Source organism: Tilletiaria anomala (genome assembly GCF_000711695.1).
Source record: "Tilletiaria anomala UBC 951 chromosome Unknown K437scaffold_114, whole genome shotgun sequence".
NCBI classification, from domain to species: domain Eukaryota; kingdom Fungi; phylum Basidiomycota; class Exobasidiomycetes; order Georgefischeriales; family Tilletiariaceae; genus Tilletiaria; species Tilletiaria anomala.
Genome location: NW_013546908.1, coordinates 1 through 16,380, shown reverse-complemented (window position 1 = coordinate 16,380; position 16,380 = coordinate 1). Strand labels below are relative to the sequence as shown.

The window sequence follows — 16,380 nt, the reverse complement described above, 5'->3', positions numbered from 1 at the left end:
ATTCGATGAATGTCTGGCTGAGCTAGAGCGAGCCTCCCAGCTTTTCGCCAAAGGATGGTAGCGAATGTCCGTGCAGACGTGCTCAGTGGCTCTGGCTCATAGCAGCATTCAAGACACCTGGGATATCAGTTGATTTCGCCGCGGAGGCAACCAAGATCGAGTGCATCAAGGCTTGCAGCAGAGCTCGCCCAGCTTTTCCTCCTTCTCGTGCTCCCATCAAGGATCGGTGATTGGCCAACGGATTCGACTAGGCAGAGTAGGGAAATGTACATCGCATTCTACGTACAGGGACACAAATAGACAACACTTGATTGTCAAGGGTTCAAGCGTAAGGACCGCTTATGCCGCGCGAAGTGTACAGGTTGAGCGACGCATACGTTGAGCTATAAAATCGAGCGCCACGATGTTCTTCACTTTTGTGATGCCGCCCGCGCGACCCTAATCCCGTTCAGGTGCGCCGATCGTGTACCTTCAATGTCTTGCGAGGAGGACCGTCGCTATCAGCGCTGACGACGGCCTCTGTGGCTACTGGCACGCCGGTCGTCTCCAGCACTGCTTCCTCTTTTTCGTCCATCACGCTCCCCATCAGCTTGCGAGTTCTCGTCGGCACCGATGTTGGCGCTTTCGTGTCGTCCGCTAGGGCGGCGCTTTCGGCTGCAGGTGCGGTCGAGCTTGTGACATTTGTGGATGCCGAAGACGCGGTTGGTGCGTCGCCATGAGCTTCTTGCTCTGGTACCGGGAGAATATTTCACGTTAGCACCCAGCTTTGCAAAGGTACATGTCCTGCACCGCCAAGAAAGACTCGCCTTCTTCGCAGTGTTCTACGTCGTAATTATCGTGCACTGGCAAATGGCGAGGATAGTCGGAGCGGGCGACGTTTGCGTGCGGCGGAGAGTGGGCAGTGCTCGACTCCGCGACGCTCTGCGTGTTGCCGACGCTACCATCGTCGATGACATAGACGAATCCTTCGCCTTCATTGCCGCCACCTTTCGTCACAGCTGTATTCTGCTCATCCTGATGGGTATCCGATGCACTGCGCGCGCGCGCATTGCGTGCTCTCAGCAGCTCTCGACCGAGCCAATCGAGTGCGTGCTCTTCGTAGCGATCGCGCACGTGAGCCGGCTCGGGCTCATGCGCAAAGCACGCCGGCCGAAGATGGCGATGGTGATGATGCTGGTAGGGAGCGCGCGGTTCCCAGTAGTGCTCGGCTGGTCTTTCGAGATGGGTCAAGGAGCGAGTCTGATTGGAATGTTGCGCGTCAGAAAAAGTTGCTTGGTCATTGTCGTATGCACCGATGATGAGGACCTGATTATTGAGCGAAGGAGGAGCGTACGAAGTCGATTGCTCCTTCCTCAGGTACCAGTAAAAAGGATCATGAAAGACCGGTGCCGTTTCAAAGCCAGCAACAGCGAGCGTTCTACGACCGAGGGCATCGAGCAATAATTCATTCTCGAGCATCTCCTGTAGCAGCGGCAGTTCTGCTATCGCCTGGCGCTGAGCTTTCACTTTCGCTTTCGCTTGCGTCTGCTCCTGTACCTGCTGGGCCTTGGCGATTTCTTGCTCGAAAGCCTCAATCTCCAGTCGCTCCAACTGGCTGTCAAGGATGTACAGCAGCGAACGGGGATCCTCAGGCGGCATGTCAATCGCCGTCGGCAGCAGAAGAGCTGTATCAAGACGGTTCAAGTCAGCTTCAATCAAAGTTCTCCCAAGGCGATGCCGCCTGTGATATCACTGTGCCGGCTCACGAGCCGAATTGGGCAAGGGCCCAGCGTGCTCCTCGATAATGATCTCGAAAGACATCACCCAGGGTTGACTGTTTGCCTCTGAACACGTTGCCGTCACATGCCTTTCTTCGTTTCCTAGCAGTGCTCGTGATCACGCCTCCTCATCAAATGAGTCATGCTCTGGACAAGTAAAAGCTTGCAATGATCAGTACGAGTGGATTGCCATCGTTGTCGAGGATTTGAGGATGTCATCGACTTTCATCACCTGGTGGTCTACCGTGAACTCCTTGGCGGCCCGCGTCTCACTTTTTCTATCGTGTGATATGGCCACTGGCACACTGCTCAAGTGAGAATGGAGTTTTATAGGGTTATACGCATCCACTGAACCCTCAAATCTCCATGGACATTCAAAAAATTGCGAAGACGATGTTGAAGTTGGTTGTCCAAGCGGCAAGCCGTCCTTGCCACCCCGAACACATGTAGAGAGTGAACAAGGTCAGCCCAGCCTACTTCGCATCTTGAAAGCTTCATGCGGCCGCCACCGCCGGTGCACCTCAAGACGTCTTCTCGGTAACTCAACGAGAAGCGCTTCCGGCCAGGGCTTGCGGCGGCCCCGAACGCGTCTCCAAGTATACGACGCGTCGCGGGCCTGCGACACACGTTCCTGTGTCTCTGCCGCAGATGCTAGGGTCCCTGAAATCTCAAGACAACTGGTTGCGCTCGTAAGCTCGAGCTCACAATGGCGCGCCCCTCAGGTCCGGACGTGGAATCACGCCACCTGCTCGAGTTTGCGGTCAAGGCTGCAGAGACATTCGTCAGCGCCTACTATCAAGCCGCCGACAGTCCGCAACGGCTGCAGGTGTGTCTTCCGTGCAACGATGTATCTGCGAAGGAGCATGGCATGAATTGCTAACAATCAGTGGCTTTGAATTATTTTCAAGCAGATCCTGCCGACACTCTATCTTGCCGACAGCTCGATTGTCTGGAACGGCAATCCGATCAGTGGCAACCAAGAATTTGCGGCCTTGTTACAGCAGATGCCAAGCACAAAGCACGATGTCCAATCCTTTGACTGCCACCCTCTAGGTGGAGGCCAACAAGCGCGTGAGTCTCTACAAATTCCATACTCCGCGGTAAAGGGGCCTTGCAAACACAACTTCGAATGCGAAGAAGAGGAGAGGACCGCCCTTACGGTCCACTCTGTCCGAGTGCTGCATGCGATTCTTTTCGGTTGCGCCTCACACACGGACAGGTGGACTGGTCAGATTGCTTGAAGTAGCAAAGGCACACGGCTCTACTCGGAGTCAAATGGGCAAAAGCAAAACGCAATGAAGAGCCAGCGACTCGTCGCACGGCCTTCAAGAAGCTCCTGCAAAGGGTTCGGGGCACGTAAGGTCCAAGCTGCCCCCTGAGTAGTATATGGAGCAGACATTCATCGCAAGGGCCAGACGACTGACCATGTATGGCCGTTGGTGCCATCTTAACATTCTTCTTTTCACCGGACAGCAAATATGTGGCAGGTACCATCCTTGATGCTTACCGTAAGCGGCGTTGTCACACACCACACACCGGACTCTATCTCTGCACAGCCGGTCTCTAACGCGCCGAAAGCTGCGACGTCCACGGGCAAGGGCAAGGGCAAAGCACGAGGCGGCGGCAGCGCTCCGCAAAATTGGGTTGATGCGCCGATCGACAGCTTGCCGCGTGCTTTCAGTCAGAGTTTCGTCCTGGTCAACCTGCCGCAGGAGGATGGTGGCGTGAATTGTTCGGGAGGCGACAACAAAGGGGGAATGCAGCCTCTAGTGGGAAAATTCTTTGTACAAGCGGACAACGTGCGATTCGTAGGGTGAAAAAAGATGACACTACGAAACTAGTTCGCAGCCTGCGCTGTCGTGTCAATGTTGATGTGGTGATCCGATGCAGCAGCCTTGGCAAGGTCCCATCTCCTGTGCCTGCATTTTGGGCTCCAGCGCCACAGCTGCGATTCTTCATGACCTCGAAGTAACGAACGGTCTTAATTGTTGCATACATATCACGGGCAAAGCTCATGTGACTGGGCGAGCATGTATGTCAATGGTGCCCATGCTCATTCAGTGGTGGACAGTGGACTAGTGTAAAGTGTTGGTGGCACGGACCATCGGCCTGATTGTAGGTTGTCGCTGTTCAAGAAACATGACGTTGACGGGAAAGGGGTGGGGGCGGGGGCTCACCAGAGCCCATGCTCATCCTAACATTGCTCTCGCTCTCCTCGGATTCCGTCGAGGTTCAGCTAAGTTTTCTTGCCTCTCGATCCTTGTTCTCAGCCCCTCGGAAGAGGCCATGCTAGCACGAGGAGTCCTATTACCATCGTTTCATCTATTCCGAAAAACCACCTGCCCACGGCTATCATCCTATCGGCATCTTCCGTCCCCGCTAAGTTCCTTCGGTTACTTCCCCTCCCGAAAAGGTTCTCTCTCGCATCGCACGACCTCTTCGAAAAGCGGTTGCTCTTCTAGGCTACCACTCTCTGCGGAAACCAGCGCACAAGTAGATCAGTCACTCATGTCTCTCTTCAGCACGAACCGACTACACGACAAGGTCGTCCTGATAACAGGCGCATCAGCGGGCATTGGACGCGCGACGGCCGTTCTGTTCGCGCGCGCGGGTGCCAACGTCGTCCTGACCGCAAGAAGGACCGAAAAACTCGATGATGCAGTCAAGGAGTGCGAGGAAGCGAACAAGCAGGGCGCCAGCGGAAAGGGCGGCAAATACGTTGCTGTGGAATTGGATGTGCAGAAGAGGAGCAACCTAGATGCGCTCATCGGCCAGCTACCCGATTGGGCCAAGCAGGTGGATATCCTTGGTAGGCAGCTGGGCTGGAAAGAGCCGTTTCATTCATGTAGTTTTGTACAAGGCTGACTTTGCTGGGCCTGTTCAAACAGTCAACAATGCTGGACTGGTATTCGGCACCGAAAAAGTCGGAGAGATCAACGCCGACGAGGTCGACGTCATGATCCAAACTAATGTAACTGCACTGATCCATCTGACTCAAATTTTCGTTCGAGGTGCGACGGTCCCCGTTGAAAGTCCATCAATGATGCTCTGACTGACGCGACTGACATCTCTCCGCGTGGTTCCCGACAGAGTTCAAGAAGAGGCAAAGAGGCCATGTGATCAACCTCGGCTCCATCGCTGGCCGCGAAGCATATCCCGGTGGATCTATCGTGAGAGCCTTCTTCACTTTTGACTATCGTTCTCGCGAGCGGGGCGTCGACTGAAAATCCTCCTCTATCGGTCTGTCCCTCCGATTCTTAGTATTGCGCCACGAAGTTCGCAGTGAAGGCATTCACTTCCGCACTCATGAAGGAGCTGGTGGACACGCCGATCAGGGTGACGTGCATCGATCCGGGCATGGTGAACACTGGTAAGCTTACGCCTGGTAGGTCTCCCTCTCTTACTTTCCAGCTTGCTGACCCATCGCACGCCCTCCCCACTGCGACATGTTGTTGCGGCAAGAATTCTCGACCGTGCGCTTCCGAGGTGACAAGGCAACGGCAGATAAGGTGTACGAGGGCCTGCAGCCGCTGACGGGCCAAGACATCGCTGAGGAGATCGTCTGGGCTGCCAATAGGCCTGAACATGTCAACATTGCCGAGAGCCTGATCTTTCCTGGTGAGTCGGTCTATCCAAACGTGCGGACTACTACAAGTCATGGAACTTTAATTTCCCTGTTACACGTATGCGCTTGCTCTGCCCAGTCAACCAAGCCTCGCCGTACCACAACCACCGACCCAACCTCAAAAAGTGAGCGCTGCTTTCTTGCTGAAGCCGAGTGCGATACCTGGGATAATCTAGGGAGCGACTTTGCGATCTCCAATTACGTGGCGAGAGGATTTGTATGTAGCATGTATATCCAACAGCATCTCACAGTACAGCGAGGCAGAAAGGCCGTCTGAAAGCATGACTAGCAAGGTAAGAATAAAAGATGAAATGGTACAAACGTCGATGCCACAGATGGAATGCAAGCCCGAGGATGGATGATATTACGCTGCGCCGCGAGGAGCATGACCTAGGAGCACCGTCGCGGGCTAGATGCGGCGTTGTGCGCTGCTGGCGCATTGCTGCGCGGCATACACTGAAGATGGGGCAGGGGTAATGCTCTCCACAGCCTGATCGTCCGTGGAGAGGGGTGAAGTCTTGGTAACAGACACTAATCGATGCAGCAATTGAATGATGTGCGCGACGTGAGTGGTCGGAGTATTGTATGCGCATCGCGCAGGCCCGTCGCACATTGCACCTATTGCGAGCCGTCGGCCGATACATTTCCGCTCCATGCTTTCTTCAAGCTCAAGACAATGACCCAGGACTGCGATGGCGTCCTCACAAGAAGAGCGCTGCACCACCTGCAAGCGCGGCAGCAGCACCGACGACGACAGCATGCGAGCGCATGTCGCTGCTCGCGGCGTTCGGACTGATGATCTGCCTGTCCGGGTCGGCAGGCGCAACAATGGGGCCCGACGCGTTGGTGGGCAGGCCGGCGCTGGCCAGGCTGGCGTAGACAGAGGTCGGCTTGTACCCCTCGATCGACTCGGTCGGGATTAGGTAGCTGAATGTCGCCGCGCCGGTCGTCAGGGCTGGCCCGACGCCAGTTAGCGTTGTCGGTACGGGTGAGACGGCTTGACTGAATGTCGTCGTCGGGTTGAATGTTGCAGGCATGTTGTTCGGTGTCGTGCTGAATGCGGAGGAGGGTGCGATGGATGGGACGGATTGAGCCTGCATATGGTGGCGGCGGTTTGCAGTTGATGAAGGGCGGAGGGGGAGAGAGAAGATCCATATCAGCATCAGCAGGCGGGGCTCGTCAAGGATGTGGTAAGAGGTGAAGCGCACCAATGCAAAGGCAGCTAGAAGGACGACCGCAGCGAGGAATCGCGCAATCATTTTGAACTGTGTGCGATGGAGCTGAGGTGTCACCGGGTTGGGGGGGGGGAGAAGACAGAGGCAAGGATCGCTGACTGGCAGGCAGACAAGCAAGCAGGAATGTAGGCAAACAGAAGAGAGGAAGCTCGCGTAGAAAGATGCGGCGAGTGTATGGCAGCGCCCCCGGGTCGGTCACCGGAGGATCAAGGGGAGGGGCCGAGCGAGCTAAGACTTCGGAGGCGATGCAAGTAGGGTGAGGTAGGACTAGAGGGTGAAATGGACGATCTGGACGTGTGAAGGCGAGACTGTGGACCTCGGTTTGCACCCTCGTCTTGCCTTGTTCTGGCGGTGGCTCGGAGGCGGGGGGAGGGGGAGGGCAAGGTGTGCCTTGTACACTTTAACAGAAAAAGTGCAATGCAGCCTTGCGAGCCTGATTGACTGGGCCAAGGACGAGGAGAGGTGCTCGCCCCGCAAAAAGGTGTCACGCGGGCCCTGTGCGGTGTGGCTGGGGTGGTGCACGGCAATTGTGCGGGTGTGTGTGGGGAGAGTGAGGGACGAGGTGGGCGTCCAAGGCGAGCTGGTCGCTGGATCCTTCTCGCGCTGCGTAGGTTTACAGCGCATCGCCGAGCCCTTGGCAGTGGCAAGGGATCTGCACACGGAGCAAGGCCTCGGCGCCATAGACAGGGACAACCGTGTAAAACACGCATACTATTGGCGCGTGACGCGTTTCGTTGCCACCTCGAATCTCAAAGAGCAGATGTTGAGATCGAGGTGTTCTTTCATGGAGGAGACAGAGAGCTGCTGTACACGGATCAACAGGCAGCCCCATACCTTCGCATCTCGAGCGCCTGAAACAGCTGTGCGAATATTCGCGCTCAGCGATCGGCCCTAAATACTGGCCAACATCTGCGCAGGTCGCAGCACTCACACCCGCCACGCGACCATGGTGCGTCGTCACTGGCTGCGTACGGCAGTGCCTTCACATGCTCGCTCACTTGCCAATCCTGATTCCTTTTTTTTGCAGGATTCGACACCTCCACCCGCAACGGCTGTAAACAGCCGAGGGGCCCGCTCCTTTTTCGAGCGCGAGCGGGAGCGCCTCGTCACAGAGATCTCCGATGTGCGTTGTCCTGTACCATACTTTCCTCCTGACTCACTCACTTTATGTTTCCGACGTCGAGCGCAGTCCTGCTGAATCGACGTATTTTATTGGCTTCCTGATACCTTTTGGGGCCTCCCCACCTTATAGGGCATCGAAGTCATCATGTCCAACTCCAACACACTCAACCGCAAGCTCGAAGAATCCATCTCCGTCGGCAAAGAATTCGAACCGATCGCAGATTTGTGGGGGCAGTTCAGCAACGTCATGACACGCGCGGGCATACCCGACTTGGTCGCCGAAACAGCCGCAGCAGCGGCCGCGACCGCCGCGTCACCTTCATTCACATCAGGGGTAGCAGAATCGGGGGCAGCCGCGGGTGCTTCATCAGGAGACGCCACACACCCAGATACGGCCTCGGACCAATTCAGACGGTCGGCCGGAGCTCCTGGAGCCGATGCGGACGCAGCAGAGGGAAACGAGGACGGCAGGCGAAGTAGGCAGGGACACGGTGCTTTCGGAGAGGAGGACACGCTGAAGCGCAGTCTAGGCGGCACCGGCGACCTGCTTGGCATGGACGACTTGCCGCCGGGTGTCATACCTGGCGGTGGCATCGTCTATGGGAGAGATGCTTGACGGCCGATTTTCTCACTGGTGCTCCGTAGCCACGACAGGGTGCATCTTATTGTATACTATTGTATTTCCCCTGGTCCTCAGCAGACACACATCGTCTCCTAGACTGCCTAGCCCCTCTGCACGGCGCCGAGCGTCATGAGCGCAACGCCCCTCTTCTTCTTCCTGCCTCCTCCACCACCGCCGGCGCCTCCAGTGTCGTGCGCGTCTCCTGTTTCGGCGTCCAAGATGGCGCCCTCTTCCTCTGCCCCCACGACAAAGGTTGAGCCGTCAATCCTGCTGACGAGGCTCGCCAATCCGAGGCCTGCGCCTGCTGTGCCACTGCCGGATCCACCCCACGTGGGCGTCGAAGCGCCGCTTCCGCCGTTCGAGCTGCCATATCCGCTGCCGCTTCCGCCAGCGCCGGGGCTGCCACCGCCAGGGGCGCTCAGCGTCCGATTCATGCCCTTCGACTTCGCCAGGGCCTGCCGCTTCTTCTCCGCTAATGCTGTCGCGCTCGAGCTTGGCGCGGGTAGACCAGGGAAATGTTGCTTGGTCATGCTGACACCGCTGCTGTTCACATTCCCGCAACTTCCTACCGTGCTCTTTGACGCGTACGAAGAAGGCATGACTTGACTTCGAGGAGTTACGGTGCTACTCGAAGCCGACGGGGCTTGGTGCAGTGCGGAGGAGGTGGACCACGGTGTGCTGCCGCGCGTGCTGCGAACAGCCGAGCTTCCGCTAGCTTTGAGTGCCGCTGCTGAATGCGAGCCGGAGCCGGGAACGACTTTGCCATTGGGTCCGGTCGCGCGTAGCAGTGCTGGGAATTGGCTGCTTCTCCCCCCAGCCGCAGATGTACCTGCACCAGCACCGCGTCCAGCTTGTGCACCCAGAGCAGCGGCTCTTTCGACGTTCGCCCACACCCGGCTGCTGGAGGAGGCCGAGCTCTTGATATTTCGAAGCTGGATGTGTCCTTGCGCGGCGTTGGAATACCTAAAACCGGACGAACTCGCTGCGCCGATGCCGTTCGGCACCAGCGAAGGGAACTGTGTTCTCTCGATTCGGAGCCCATTCCATGCTGTCAACACGTCCGTCCGCTTTTCCTCGTCCTCGAGCAGCTCCACGAGACCGTTGATGATCAAACTTCCGGCATCCAAGTCTCCCGTCAGGCTATGGACTGTGCCAGTGAGGTCCTTCGCTGACATTTCGCCAGCGAGGTAGCCCCGGACAGCTGCTCGGAATGAAGAGACTTTTGGTTCAGAGCCTTTAAACACATCCTTGACACGTGCAAGGAATATCTGATGTTGTCTGCACGTCAACAATGGGTGGGATATTTTCTCAGCAGCTCAAAGGGATCCAAAGGAAGCGGTCGAAAAGGCTCACTGTATGCGCTCATCTTCGCTCTGTCCGGTGGTTACAGCATTGTTCTCCGCGACCGCGACTATGTTGGTAGTCAGCGAGCCGCCAAATGCAGCTCTTCGCCCTCGCGCGCGTGAGGCACCAGGGACACTTGAACGATTCGCAAGATAGGGTGCTTCCTGCTCTTGATCTTGGTCCGCCCCCATGCCCTTGCCGTCCCGTCGACTGCGACCCGCTCGCCTTTCACCGCCCCGACTTGGCTCGGCGGGATTGTCGTATGTGAAGGCCGCATCCACGCGAATAGCTTCTCGTCGCTCCCTGCTGGTTAGTTCTGCGCCATGTTCAGCCAACTGATGTGCTTTAAAGTCCATTTCGCTCTGTACCACCGTTATCGTTGAAGCGTTAATCAGCTTGAAAGTAAAAGGAAACGCACGAACAGACAGTGCTTACCGGAAAGACGATGAATTTTTTTTCCAGACACTCTGCGTTCGGACAGAGAAAATGCTGCAACTTGAAGTGGCGCTCTAGTGCGGTGTAGTCCTTAAAGTAAGTCTGCGCCGCCTCGCCACCTCGAGCTTTGCAGATGTGACACTGTTCGTGGCGGTCTCGCATGTGCACGAAGAGCTCGTCGTCCGAGTAAAAGTAAGCGTGGCAGTACTCGCAAAAGCGATGATCTGAGCTCATGTGCGATCCGAGGCTGTGTTTGTTGTAAAGGGTGTGCTCATGCGCGAAAATCTTCTTGTTCCGTACACAGAGGTCGCTGTCGAGCCAGGGATATTTGGCCATTAGAAATTCTTCAGCATAAGATCAGGTTTCTGTCAATTCTCACCACAGCAGCTTTCCGTGGTCCCTTCTGATGTGCGACTTCAAGTCATTCCACCCGGCGCTAGCCACTTCACACTTGGTGTCCGGGCAGTTGAAGCGCAGAAGAAACAGCGTCTCCTCCATGGCCTCTCTTGTCAAGAAAGAAATGGACAACTTGGCATCCTTGTGCGGCAGCTCCTCAGGCGTATATTCAGCGAACGTCTTTGTCGTGGACGATGTAAAGATTAGGCTTTCGGCAGGAGCCTGACCAGAAGAAAACCGAAAAAAACATGTCCGGTTAGCAAATGCAGCGAATGTAGGATATTCATGAGAGGTATCACCTTGCAAAAGGTGCATTCAATTTTCTTATACAGCGCTCTCAGTCGCACCGCACACATGTGACACGTTATGTGGTCGCACGGTGGGAGAGAATAGAGGTGCACCGGCTCAGCGCAGATGAAACACAGCTCCACTTCTGGGGGTATCTCTTCATCATTGGCCTTCTCTGCCGTGGTCGACTCCGGAGCATTGCCTGAACCTGAAGCTGATGCTGACATGGACGGCTGTCCGTCAACTTGCTTGCTCTTGCCTTTGCTCTTGGCCCCTGCAGCCTTTCGGCCTTCTGACGCTGGATCTTCTACCTTGCTGCTTTGCTCCTTTGTAAGTGAACCGCCGAATTCTCGCCTTCTAGAGCTAACACCACCCCGTCCGCGACCTCCTCGTGCCTGTCCATCGCCGTATCCTCGTACTGATGAACCTTCCATGGCGCTTGATCGGGGCGTGCCCTCTCTTCGGTAGAAATGTATCTTCTTGAAAACGTCCTGGGCGACGCACCAGCTGCATCCAATGCCTACGATCAGAAGTGTGCTTGCTCCTTACAGCACCGAACGTTCTGTGAATGACTAGGAAACCTGAAGATGCTGTTGCTTCGTTCGCTCGATGTCGTCAGAAGGCAGACGAGTGTGGGGAGCTGTAGAGAGACTTGAGGGTCTGAGAAAGGCAAGCCTCGGGAGTCGGGTCAACCCGCCTTTCCTCTTCCCACCCGCCGTTCCGCTCTCTCAGCGGACAGCGATGTCCCATTCGCTGGCTTGCCTGGCACTTTTTTCTTCCTGGCCTCGATACCAAGCGATTGTTCGGAGATTGCAGGTCTTGGTTTCCAACAGTCTTCCAGCCTCGGGAAGAAAGCGAGCGCTTCAGCGTAGAGCATCCCGACACTCAAAATGGCCAGCAGAAACTGTGCTGGTTTGGCTGTTTCGGCTGCCGCTTCTTCCAGCCGGCAGTCGGCGCTCCTGCACACCCGGGCCCTCTCGACCACCGCGCCTTCCAGCTCGCAATGCGCTCCAGTGACAAGTAGATGCAAGAGCCGCTGCAGCAGCCATTGCAACGAAAAAAGCAGTCATTGGAGTGGGGCTGGGTTAACCGTTGGCTCTTACTCGCGAGCACGTCAGGTGCATTCTTCGACTGCTGTGCTCGCCCCTCCCAAAGCTGCGTCGCCAAGCGCACCAGCTGGCTCTCTTCCCCCTTTCGCGCGGCGACACCCGCAGCTCTATGCTGCCATCCAGCCACCACCCAATGCTGCATTAGCTGCTCTGGCAGCGAGGCTGCGGCTGATCGGTCCGTCATCCAGTAAAGAAGAGCAAGAAAGACGGATACGACTTGTGGCTCAGGCTTGCACGCATCCATCATTTGCTCAAGTATTGCAACGAGCAAGGGATGCCCAGCGGAAGCTTGAACGACCAGGCGCAGAGTCTAGCGTGGCCATCGAGTCTGACGTGCAGCACAATGCTCAGCTAGAGGCGCTTGGAAATTCGCTCTTGGGCTTGCTGGGCTCGGAGGCGTTGCATCTCAAGTATCCACATCTTCCAACGCGGGTGCTCAAGGCAGCCTTGTCCGCGTATGTGGGCTCAAACACGACTGCAGATGTGGGGGGCGAGCTCGGCCTTGCAGCGCCAGGGATGATCCGATGGGACCGAGGGGAAGAAGGCGAGCAGATGCCAAGAAAGACATCGCCATCGAAGCCAGCCGAAGAAGGTCGATCCTCCCCCGTTGTGTCGTCGAAGGACGCACGGAGTTCGTCTGTCAAGGCGCTGATCGGCTTGATCTATCAAGAAAATGTGAGTCAAATCCCCTAATTATCTACGCAATTCTTCTCCCAGATACCCTGAACAAGCTGTCTGCTCCATCTACAGGGCATCGACGCAGTGAAGGATCTTCTGCACACGCGCTTTCTGTCACGCACAGTCGACCTTGCTGGCATGCTAAAGTTCGAAGATCCAAAGCGCGTGCTTTCGAATACGTGTCTCAAATACGGCAGAGAGCGACCACAATCAAGAATGATCGCAGAGACGGGTAGGCTCTCGAATACCCCGCTCTTTGTCATCGGTGTCTACAGTGGGGAGCTCAAGCTGGGTGAAGGCTTCGGAAGCAGCATTCGAATGGCGGAATTCAGGGTAAGTGTTTACAATTTAGTGCGCAACGCCTTTGCCGCTTACTAACTACTTTCTGACATGAATCATGCAGGCGGCAGAGGATGCGCTGCGACGCTTGTACCTTGCTCAGGCACCTTTCGACCCGCAGAACTTGCCGTCATCGACGCTTCAAGCTTCTTCCGCCCCATGGGAAAGTCCTGCCGTGGGTACAAAGCCTTATTCTGCTCCACCATTAGGGGCAAGCGAGGTGTTGCACGGATCACGAGTGTAATTTGCACTTTTGGGAGCATATAATATTGATACAACATGCTGCATTGCAAGCACTCCCTAAACCCCTTGACACCATTGAAGCACTGGCTCATGTACGAATAAGGCCTAATCCCTGCCCGTTGAGTCCTGTCATCCCGTCTAAATAAATGAAGCCCGGCATGTGAGAGATTGACGTATATCGCTGAATAATGGCCTGATAGACAGAAGGCGCGCTGTGGAGGTCTATTCCCCACCAGCTCGGGCATTTTAGGTTGGGAGCAAGGGCGGAAGGCTGACGAGACCTGCTGCCAACCATGGCAAGGTCCACAGCCGTTGCGCGCCGCTTTCGCCCTTGAAGGAAGCAGCACTGTTCCCGATCCCATCGTCCTTGCTCAAGATGTTGGAAGTGTTCGGCACGATGGCCGGGTCGGCAGCACGGGTCGACCAGTATGGCGGGCAGGTGGCCCGCTGAGAACTCGCACCAACGAGTCCGTCAGCAGTGATCGCCGCTGCTGATTGCAGAATTGTGAGTCCGTATTGCGTATTCGACGGCAGAACAGGGTCGTCAGGGCAGCAGGCCGAGTTTTGCTGCCCCCATTCTGACCCCAGAGCCGCAGCATCGTTGTATCCGGCCCACTGCTGGCAGGAGACGAAAGCGTAGGTGACATTCCATACGCCATAATCATGGTCGCCGGGAAAAAAGTTGGCAGGGATAGCGTTAGTGGGGCTGGGCCAAGCCAGGTCAAAGTGAACATAGGAGCCGAGCGCATTGGGTCCTTTCACCGTCGCATTGCAATGCGGGCCCCCCAAGCCTGGACACAAGTCGGCGATCTTGACGACGACACTGGGTGCTTCCCCGTCATCTTGCTGCTGCTCATCAAAGGCTATCCCATTACCGCCGGTACCATCTGGCCCGGGCAAGGGAGTCAAAGGTGTTGATTTGAGGACGAGCTTGACGCAAGTGCCACAGGCGGGCCCAAAGCTTGTGTTCGAGCCATACGCGAGTCTATTCAGCGCTGCTACTGGGTGATACGTGACGCGCCCAACGCAGCCGCAAGACGCTACCCAGCCCTTCGGAAGCTCATAATGGGTCATAGTCTGTTTAAAAAAGGCATTGCGGATGGCCATCAGCTCCAAGCGTGGCAGTGTGTCACTACCTCATCCCATAAGCTCACCGCCCAACCGGATGCTGGCAGCTGCCAAGCCGTATCATTTGGGGCGATTGTATGGCTGGCCAAGCATAAGCCTGCTAGTGCCAAGCAAATATTTAATAGAAAGAAAGACAGTCGCCCTTGTGATATATACGAATACGAGATATTCCACATGTCGTCTAGCAAACGCATATATCTGAGAGATGAGGCTGACGCGTCAAGCAGGGAGCGATGGTCGAACCTGGGTACAATAGGTCGTGTCGCGGCCACGCGGAGCCAGGGCTGCCTTCGCACGCAACGCCCGATGAATTGGCAGTGCCCCAAGAGGACTGAGATCGCGTTGGGGTTTGGACCTGTCCATATGCTGTATTTAGGAAATGTAAGCACTAATGAAGCGTTCTCGACAGTTGTTGGGTCGAAGCCATGAGCCTGGTCCCCATGATGGGTTGGCTGTAGATTTGCAGACCGCAGAATTGCCGGCTGCTAGCTCTTGTAATAGGGTAGCGAAACTATCGAACGGGAATTTCTTCTGCATCCTGCCCTTTAGGGACAAAAAAAGTGGCGTAATACGTACGTAGGAAAGTCGATCGTCCTATTCAGCTTGTAGGGTTAGATAACACAACACCCAGGGAGAAGATTTGCACATGACCGTCACTAACTCTGTAGGAAAGCCGAGCATCCTACTTAAACTTCTAGGGTTAGATAACAAACACTGCGGGACAAGATTTGCAGACGACCAGATACACTGACGGCATGTGATGAGATGCTTGTGACTACTATGCGATGATGCGATGCGACGCGAGAAGGGTGCGCATGTTAAACAAAGATGCTAATTGATGAAATTTGAGCCCCATATGTGTTTGCTACGCTTGCCGCTGCGGCTGAATGCTTCTACGGCCGCTCCCAGTGATGACCGACGGATGGCCGGTGGCATCATAAGCCATGGCCGGCGCATGAACCTGGTGCATCGCTGACCTTCAACCCTTCAGCGACGCATGTCATGATGGATGAACTGACACCAATATTCCTTAGGATTGAGCCAGTTGGGCTCAGGATGGGAACTCACTGTGGCACGGGCTGGAAATCCGAATGGCAAGACAGGCTTGAAATGTATATGACTGGTACTGATCCTCACTTCGTCTCTTTGCACAAGCATATCCCCTACCACTGCACACAAGCTCAAAGATTTTGACGGTGATGGTATAAGTCACGCTGAGATATGGTGTGGGGTTCAGGCTGTTGAGCATTTGTTTCGCTGCATGGCTAGAAACAATTCGTCATATCAGGCAGGGAAGTGGTGCTAAAGCCCATGTATATCATTGAAAAGCTTACTGGTCACTATTATTGGTAGACCTTGTCAGCCAAATGACCACCTACTGTACTCCTATGCACGGATATCCCTTTGAGAAGATGTTGTGATGGTGTAGACCGTGCAAAGATAGGAAGGCCATTGAGCGCGAAGCGAGAAATACCAGTAATTGATTGGTCAAGCTGACCATTGAAACTTGCACTTGATTGTCCAAGGCAACTTAATACCTGGAATTGATGGGTGTTGATCATGGCCATAAATGATGATATGCGTTATAGGAAAGCATATGGTGAGGAGAAGGGACAGCTCCTATGGTGCTTCAAGGCGGAGGGCCAAGGGTTGGATGATGCTCAAATCTTTGCTGCGGATTAAAGACTTGCCTGAAAAAATAGTTCATATACTTATCCATGCGGATCATTTTCGATCCTTTGTGTTTAGATAGCAGAGAATTGTCAGCAGTCGCGCCTTGAACGGCAGAAAGTATGCATCGTTGGCCTCCTTGCATGTGCCAGGTCAACATGAAGCGTTGATCGAATTTGTATATTACGAGTGTGTCCTGCATATCAAGCCCTAGCAGGTCATAATCGCGTTTGATCCTGCTGTCGGTGATAGATGCAATGTACAATAGAGGCATGAATTGGATGGACCGTAACGAGGGCGAAGTGAAGCAACTTGTGCAAAGTTGATGCTTGGAACTTAAGAAACGTGGAGCGGAACGAGCTCGAAGCACTTGTCAAGATCAAAGCAA

General features: G+C 55.3%; 10 protein-coding genes across 10 annotated transcripts; 4 read left to right on the top strand and 6 right to left on the bottom strand.

The window, feature by feature from the left end:
• Window positions 1-448: 448 nt before the first annotated feature.
• K437DRAFT_276204 (uncharacterized protein) lies at window positions 449-1,944 on the bottom strand (the record flags this gene model as incomplete). The annotated part of the gene is made up of 3 exons (XM_013385351.1): window positions 1,746-1,944; window positions 826-1,664; window positions 449-727 (listed from the first exon to the last, which is right to left on the bottom strand). Exons 1-3 carry the CDS (start codon window positions 1,798-1,800, stop codon window positions 449-451), a joined length of 1,173 nt encoding a protein of 390 aa, XP_013240805.1. The 5' UTR covers window positions 1,801-1,944.
• Window positions 1,945-2,171: 227 nt separating this feature from the next.
• Window positions 2,172-3,580, top strand: K437DRAFT_239912 (NTF2-like protein). Its single transcript, XM_013385350.1, has 3 exons — window positions 2,172-2,583; window positions 2,669-2,828; window positions 3,231-3,580. The coding sequence occupies exons 1-3, from the start codon at window positions 2,464-2,466 to the stop codon at window positions 3,572-3,574; spliced, it is 624 nt and encodes a 207-aa protein (XP_013240804.1). The 5' UTR covers window positions 2,172-2,463; the 3' UTR covers window positions 3,575-3,580.
• Window positions 3,581-3,765: 185 nt separating this feature from the next.
• K437DRAFT_259306 (NAD(P)-binding protein) lies at window positions 3,766-5,642 on the top strand. The gene is made up of 6 exons (XM_013385349.1): window positions 3,766-4,566; window positions 4,646-4,768; window positions 4,848-4,927; window positions 5,019-5,127; window positions 5,220-5,375; window positions 5,462-5,642. The coding sequence occupies exons 1-6, from the start codon at window positions 3,897-3,899 to the stop codon at window positions 5,509-5,511; spliced, it is 1,188 nt and encodes a 395-aa protein (XP_013240803.1). The 5' UTR covers window positions 3,766-3,896; the 3' UTR covers window positions 5,512-5,642.
• On the bottom strand, window positions 5,594-7,082 carry K437DRAFT_259305 (uncharacterized protein). The gene is made up of 2 exons (XM_013385348.1): window positions 6,591-7,082; window positions 5,594-6,476 (listed from the first exon to the last, which is right to left on the bottom strand). The coding sequence occupies exons 1-2, from the start codon at window positions 6,639-6,641 to the stop codon at window positions 6,084-6,086; spliced, it is 444 nt and encodes a 147-aa protein (XP_013240802.1). The 5' UTR covers window positions 6,642-7,082; the 3' UTR covers window positions 5,594-6,083.
• On the bottom strand, window positions 6,733-7,605 carry K437DRAFT_20986 (uncharacterized protein). Its single transcript, XM_013385339.1, has one exon. The coding sequence runs from the start codon at window positions 7,325-7,327 to the stop codon at window positions 6,824-6,826; it is 504 nt and encodes a 167-aa protein (XP_013240793.1). The 5' UTR covers window positions 7,328-7,605; the 3' UTR covers window positions 6,733-6,823.
• K437DRAFT_259304 (uncharacterized protein) lies at window positions 7,274-8,449 on the top strand. The gene is made up of 3 exons (XM_013385347.1): window positions 7,274-7,566; window positions 7,645-7,740; window positions 7,870-8,449. The coding sequence occupies exons 1-3, from the start codon at window positions 7,564-7,566 to the stop codon at window positions 8,353-8,355; spliced, it is 585 nt and encodes a 194-aa protein (XP_013240801.1). The 5' UTR covers window positions 7,274-7,563; the 3' UTR covers window positions 8,356-8,449.
• On the bottom strand, window positions 8,423-11,213 carry K437DRAFT_239901 (uncharacterized protein). Its single transcript, XM_013385346.1, has 6 exons — window positions 11,136-11,213; window positions 10,836-11,057; window positions 10,520-10,758; window positions 10,141-10,450; window positions 9,715-10,067; window positions 8,423-9,639 (listed from the first exon to the last, which is right to left on the bottom strand). Exons 2-6 carry the CDS (start codon window positions 11,049-11,051, stop codon window positions 8,463-8,465), a joined length of 2,295 nt encoding a protein of 764 aa, XP_013240800.1. The 5' UTR covers window positions 11,052-11,057; window positions 11,136-11,213; the 3' UTR covers window positions 8,423-8,462.
• A 432-nt stretch (window positions 11,214-11,645) lies between these two features.
• Window positions 11,646-13,236, top strand: K437DRAFT_259302 (ribonuclease III). Its single transcript, XM_013385345.1, has 3 exons — window positions 11,646-12,608; window positions 12,684-12,944; window positions 13,015-13,236. The coding sequence occupies exons 1-3, from the start codon at window positions 11,715-11,717 to the stop codon at window positions 13,192-13,194; spliced, it is 1,335 nt and encodes a 444-aa protein (XP_013240799.1). The 5' UTR covers window positions 11,646-11,714; the 3' UTR covers window positions 13,195-13,236.
• K437DRAFT_259301 (uncharacterized protein) lies at window positions 13,228-14,762 on the bottom strand. Its single transcript, XM_013385344.1, has 2 exons — window positions 14,348-14,762; window positions 13,228-14,270 (listed from the first exon to the last, which is right to left on the bottom strand). Exon 2 carries the CDS (start codon window positions 14,265-14,267, stop codon window positions 13,440-13,442), a length of 828 nt encoding a protein of 275 aa, XP_013240798.1. The 5' UTR covers window positions 14,268-14,270; window positions 14,348-14,762; the 3' UTR covers window positions 13,228-13,439.
• A 636-nt stretch (window positions 14,763-15,398) lies between these two features.
• Window positions 15,399-16,276, bottom strand: K437DRAFT_259300 (uncharacterized protein). Its single transcript, XM_013385343.1, has one exon. The coding sequence runs from the start codon at window positions 15,887-15,889 to the stop codon at window positions 15,665-15,667; it is 225 nt and encodes a 74-aa protein (XP_013240797.1). The 5' UTR covers window positions 15,890-16,276; the 3' UTR covers window positions 15,399-15,664.
• Between the last annotated feature and the right edge of the window lie 104 nt (window positions 16,277-16,380).

Bases quoted from the DNA above. Each gene is read 5' to 3' on its own strand.
- K437DRAFT_239912 (XM_013385350.1), top strand. From the start codon at position 2,464: ATGGCGCGCCCCTCAGGTCCGGACGTGGAATCACGCCACCTGCTCGAG. The intron at 2,584-2,668 runs GTGTGTCTTCCG...ATTTTCAAGCAG, and splicing joins ACAGTCCGCAACGGCTGCAG to ATCCTGCCGACACTCTATCT. The intron at 2,829-3,230 runs GTGAGTCTCTAC...TTCACCGGACAG, and splicing joins AGGTGGAGGCCAACAAGCGC to CAAATATGTGGCAGGTACCA.
- K437DRAFT_259306 (XM_013385349.1), top strand. From the start codon at position 3,897: ATGACGTTGACGGGAAAGGGGTGGGGGCGGGGGCTCACCAGAGCCCAT. The intron at 4,567-4,645 runs GTAGGCAGCTGG...CTGTTCAAACAG, and splicing joins CAAGCAGGTGGATATCCTTG to TCAACAATGCTGGACTGGTA. The intron at 4,928-5,018 runs GTGAGAGCCTTC...TCCGATTCTTAG, and splicing joins CATATCCCGGTGGATCTATC to TATTGCGCCACGAAGTTCGC.
- K437DRAFT_259305 (XM_013385348.1), bottom strand. From the start codon at position 6,641: ATGATTGCGCGATTCCTCGCTGCGGTCGTCCTTCTAGCTGCCTTTGCA. The intron at 6,477-6,590 runs GTGCGCTTCACC...CACCATATGCAG, and splicing joins TTCTAGCTGCCTTTGCATTG to GCTCAATCCGTCCCATCCAT.
- K437DRAFT_20986 (XM_013385339.1), bottom strand. From the start codon at position 7,327: ATGCGTGTTTTACACGGTTGTCCCTGTCTATGGCGCCGAGGCCTTGCT.
- K437DRAFT_259304 (XM_013385347.1), top strand. The intron at 7,741-7,869 runs GTGCGTTGTCCT...CCCACCTTATAG, and splicing joins TCGTCACAGAGATCTCCGAT to GGCATCGAAGTCATCATGTC.
- K437DRAFT_239901 (XM_013385346.1), bottom strand. From the start codon at position 11,051: ATGTCAGCATCAGCTTCAGGTTCAGGCAATGCTCCGGAGTCGACCACG. The intron at 10,759-10,835 runs GTGATACCTCTC...TCTTCTGGTCAG, and splicing joins TTGAATGCACCTTTTGCAAG to GCTCCTGCCGAAAGCCTAAT. The intron at 9,640-9,714 runs GTGAGCCTTTTC...GTTGACGTGCAG, and splicing joins AGCGAAGATGAGCGCATACA to ACAACATCAGATATTCCTTG.
- K437DRAFT_259302 (XM_013385345.1), top strand. From the start codon at position 11,715: ATGGCCAGCAGAAACTGTGCTGGTTTGGCTGTTTCGGCTGCCGCTTCT. The intron at 12,609-12,683 runs GTGAGTCAAATC...CTCCATCTACAG, and splicing joins GCTTGATCTATCAAGAAAAT to GGCATCGACGCAGTGAAGGA. The intron at 12,945-13,014 runs GTAAGTGTTTAC...TGAATCATGCAG, and splicing joins TTCGAATGGCGGAATTCAGG to GCGGCAGAGGATGCGCTGCG.
- K437DRAFT_259301 (XM_013385344.1), bottom strand. From the start codon at position 14,267: ATGACCCATTATGAGCTTCCGAAGGGCTGGGTAGCGTCTTGCGGCTGC.
- K437DRAFT_259300 (XM_013385343.1), bottom strand. From the start codon at position 15,889: ATGGCCATGATCAACACCCATCAATTCCAGGTATTAAGTTGCCTTGGA.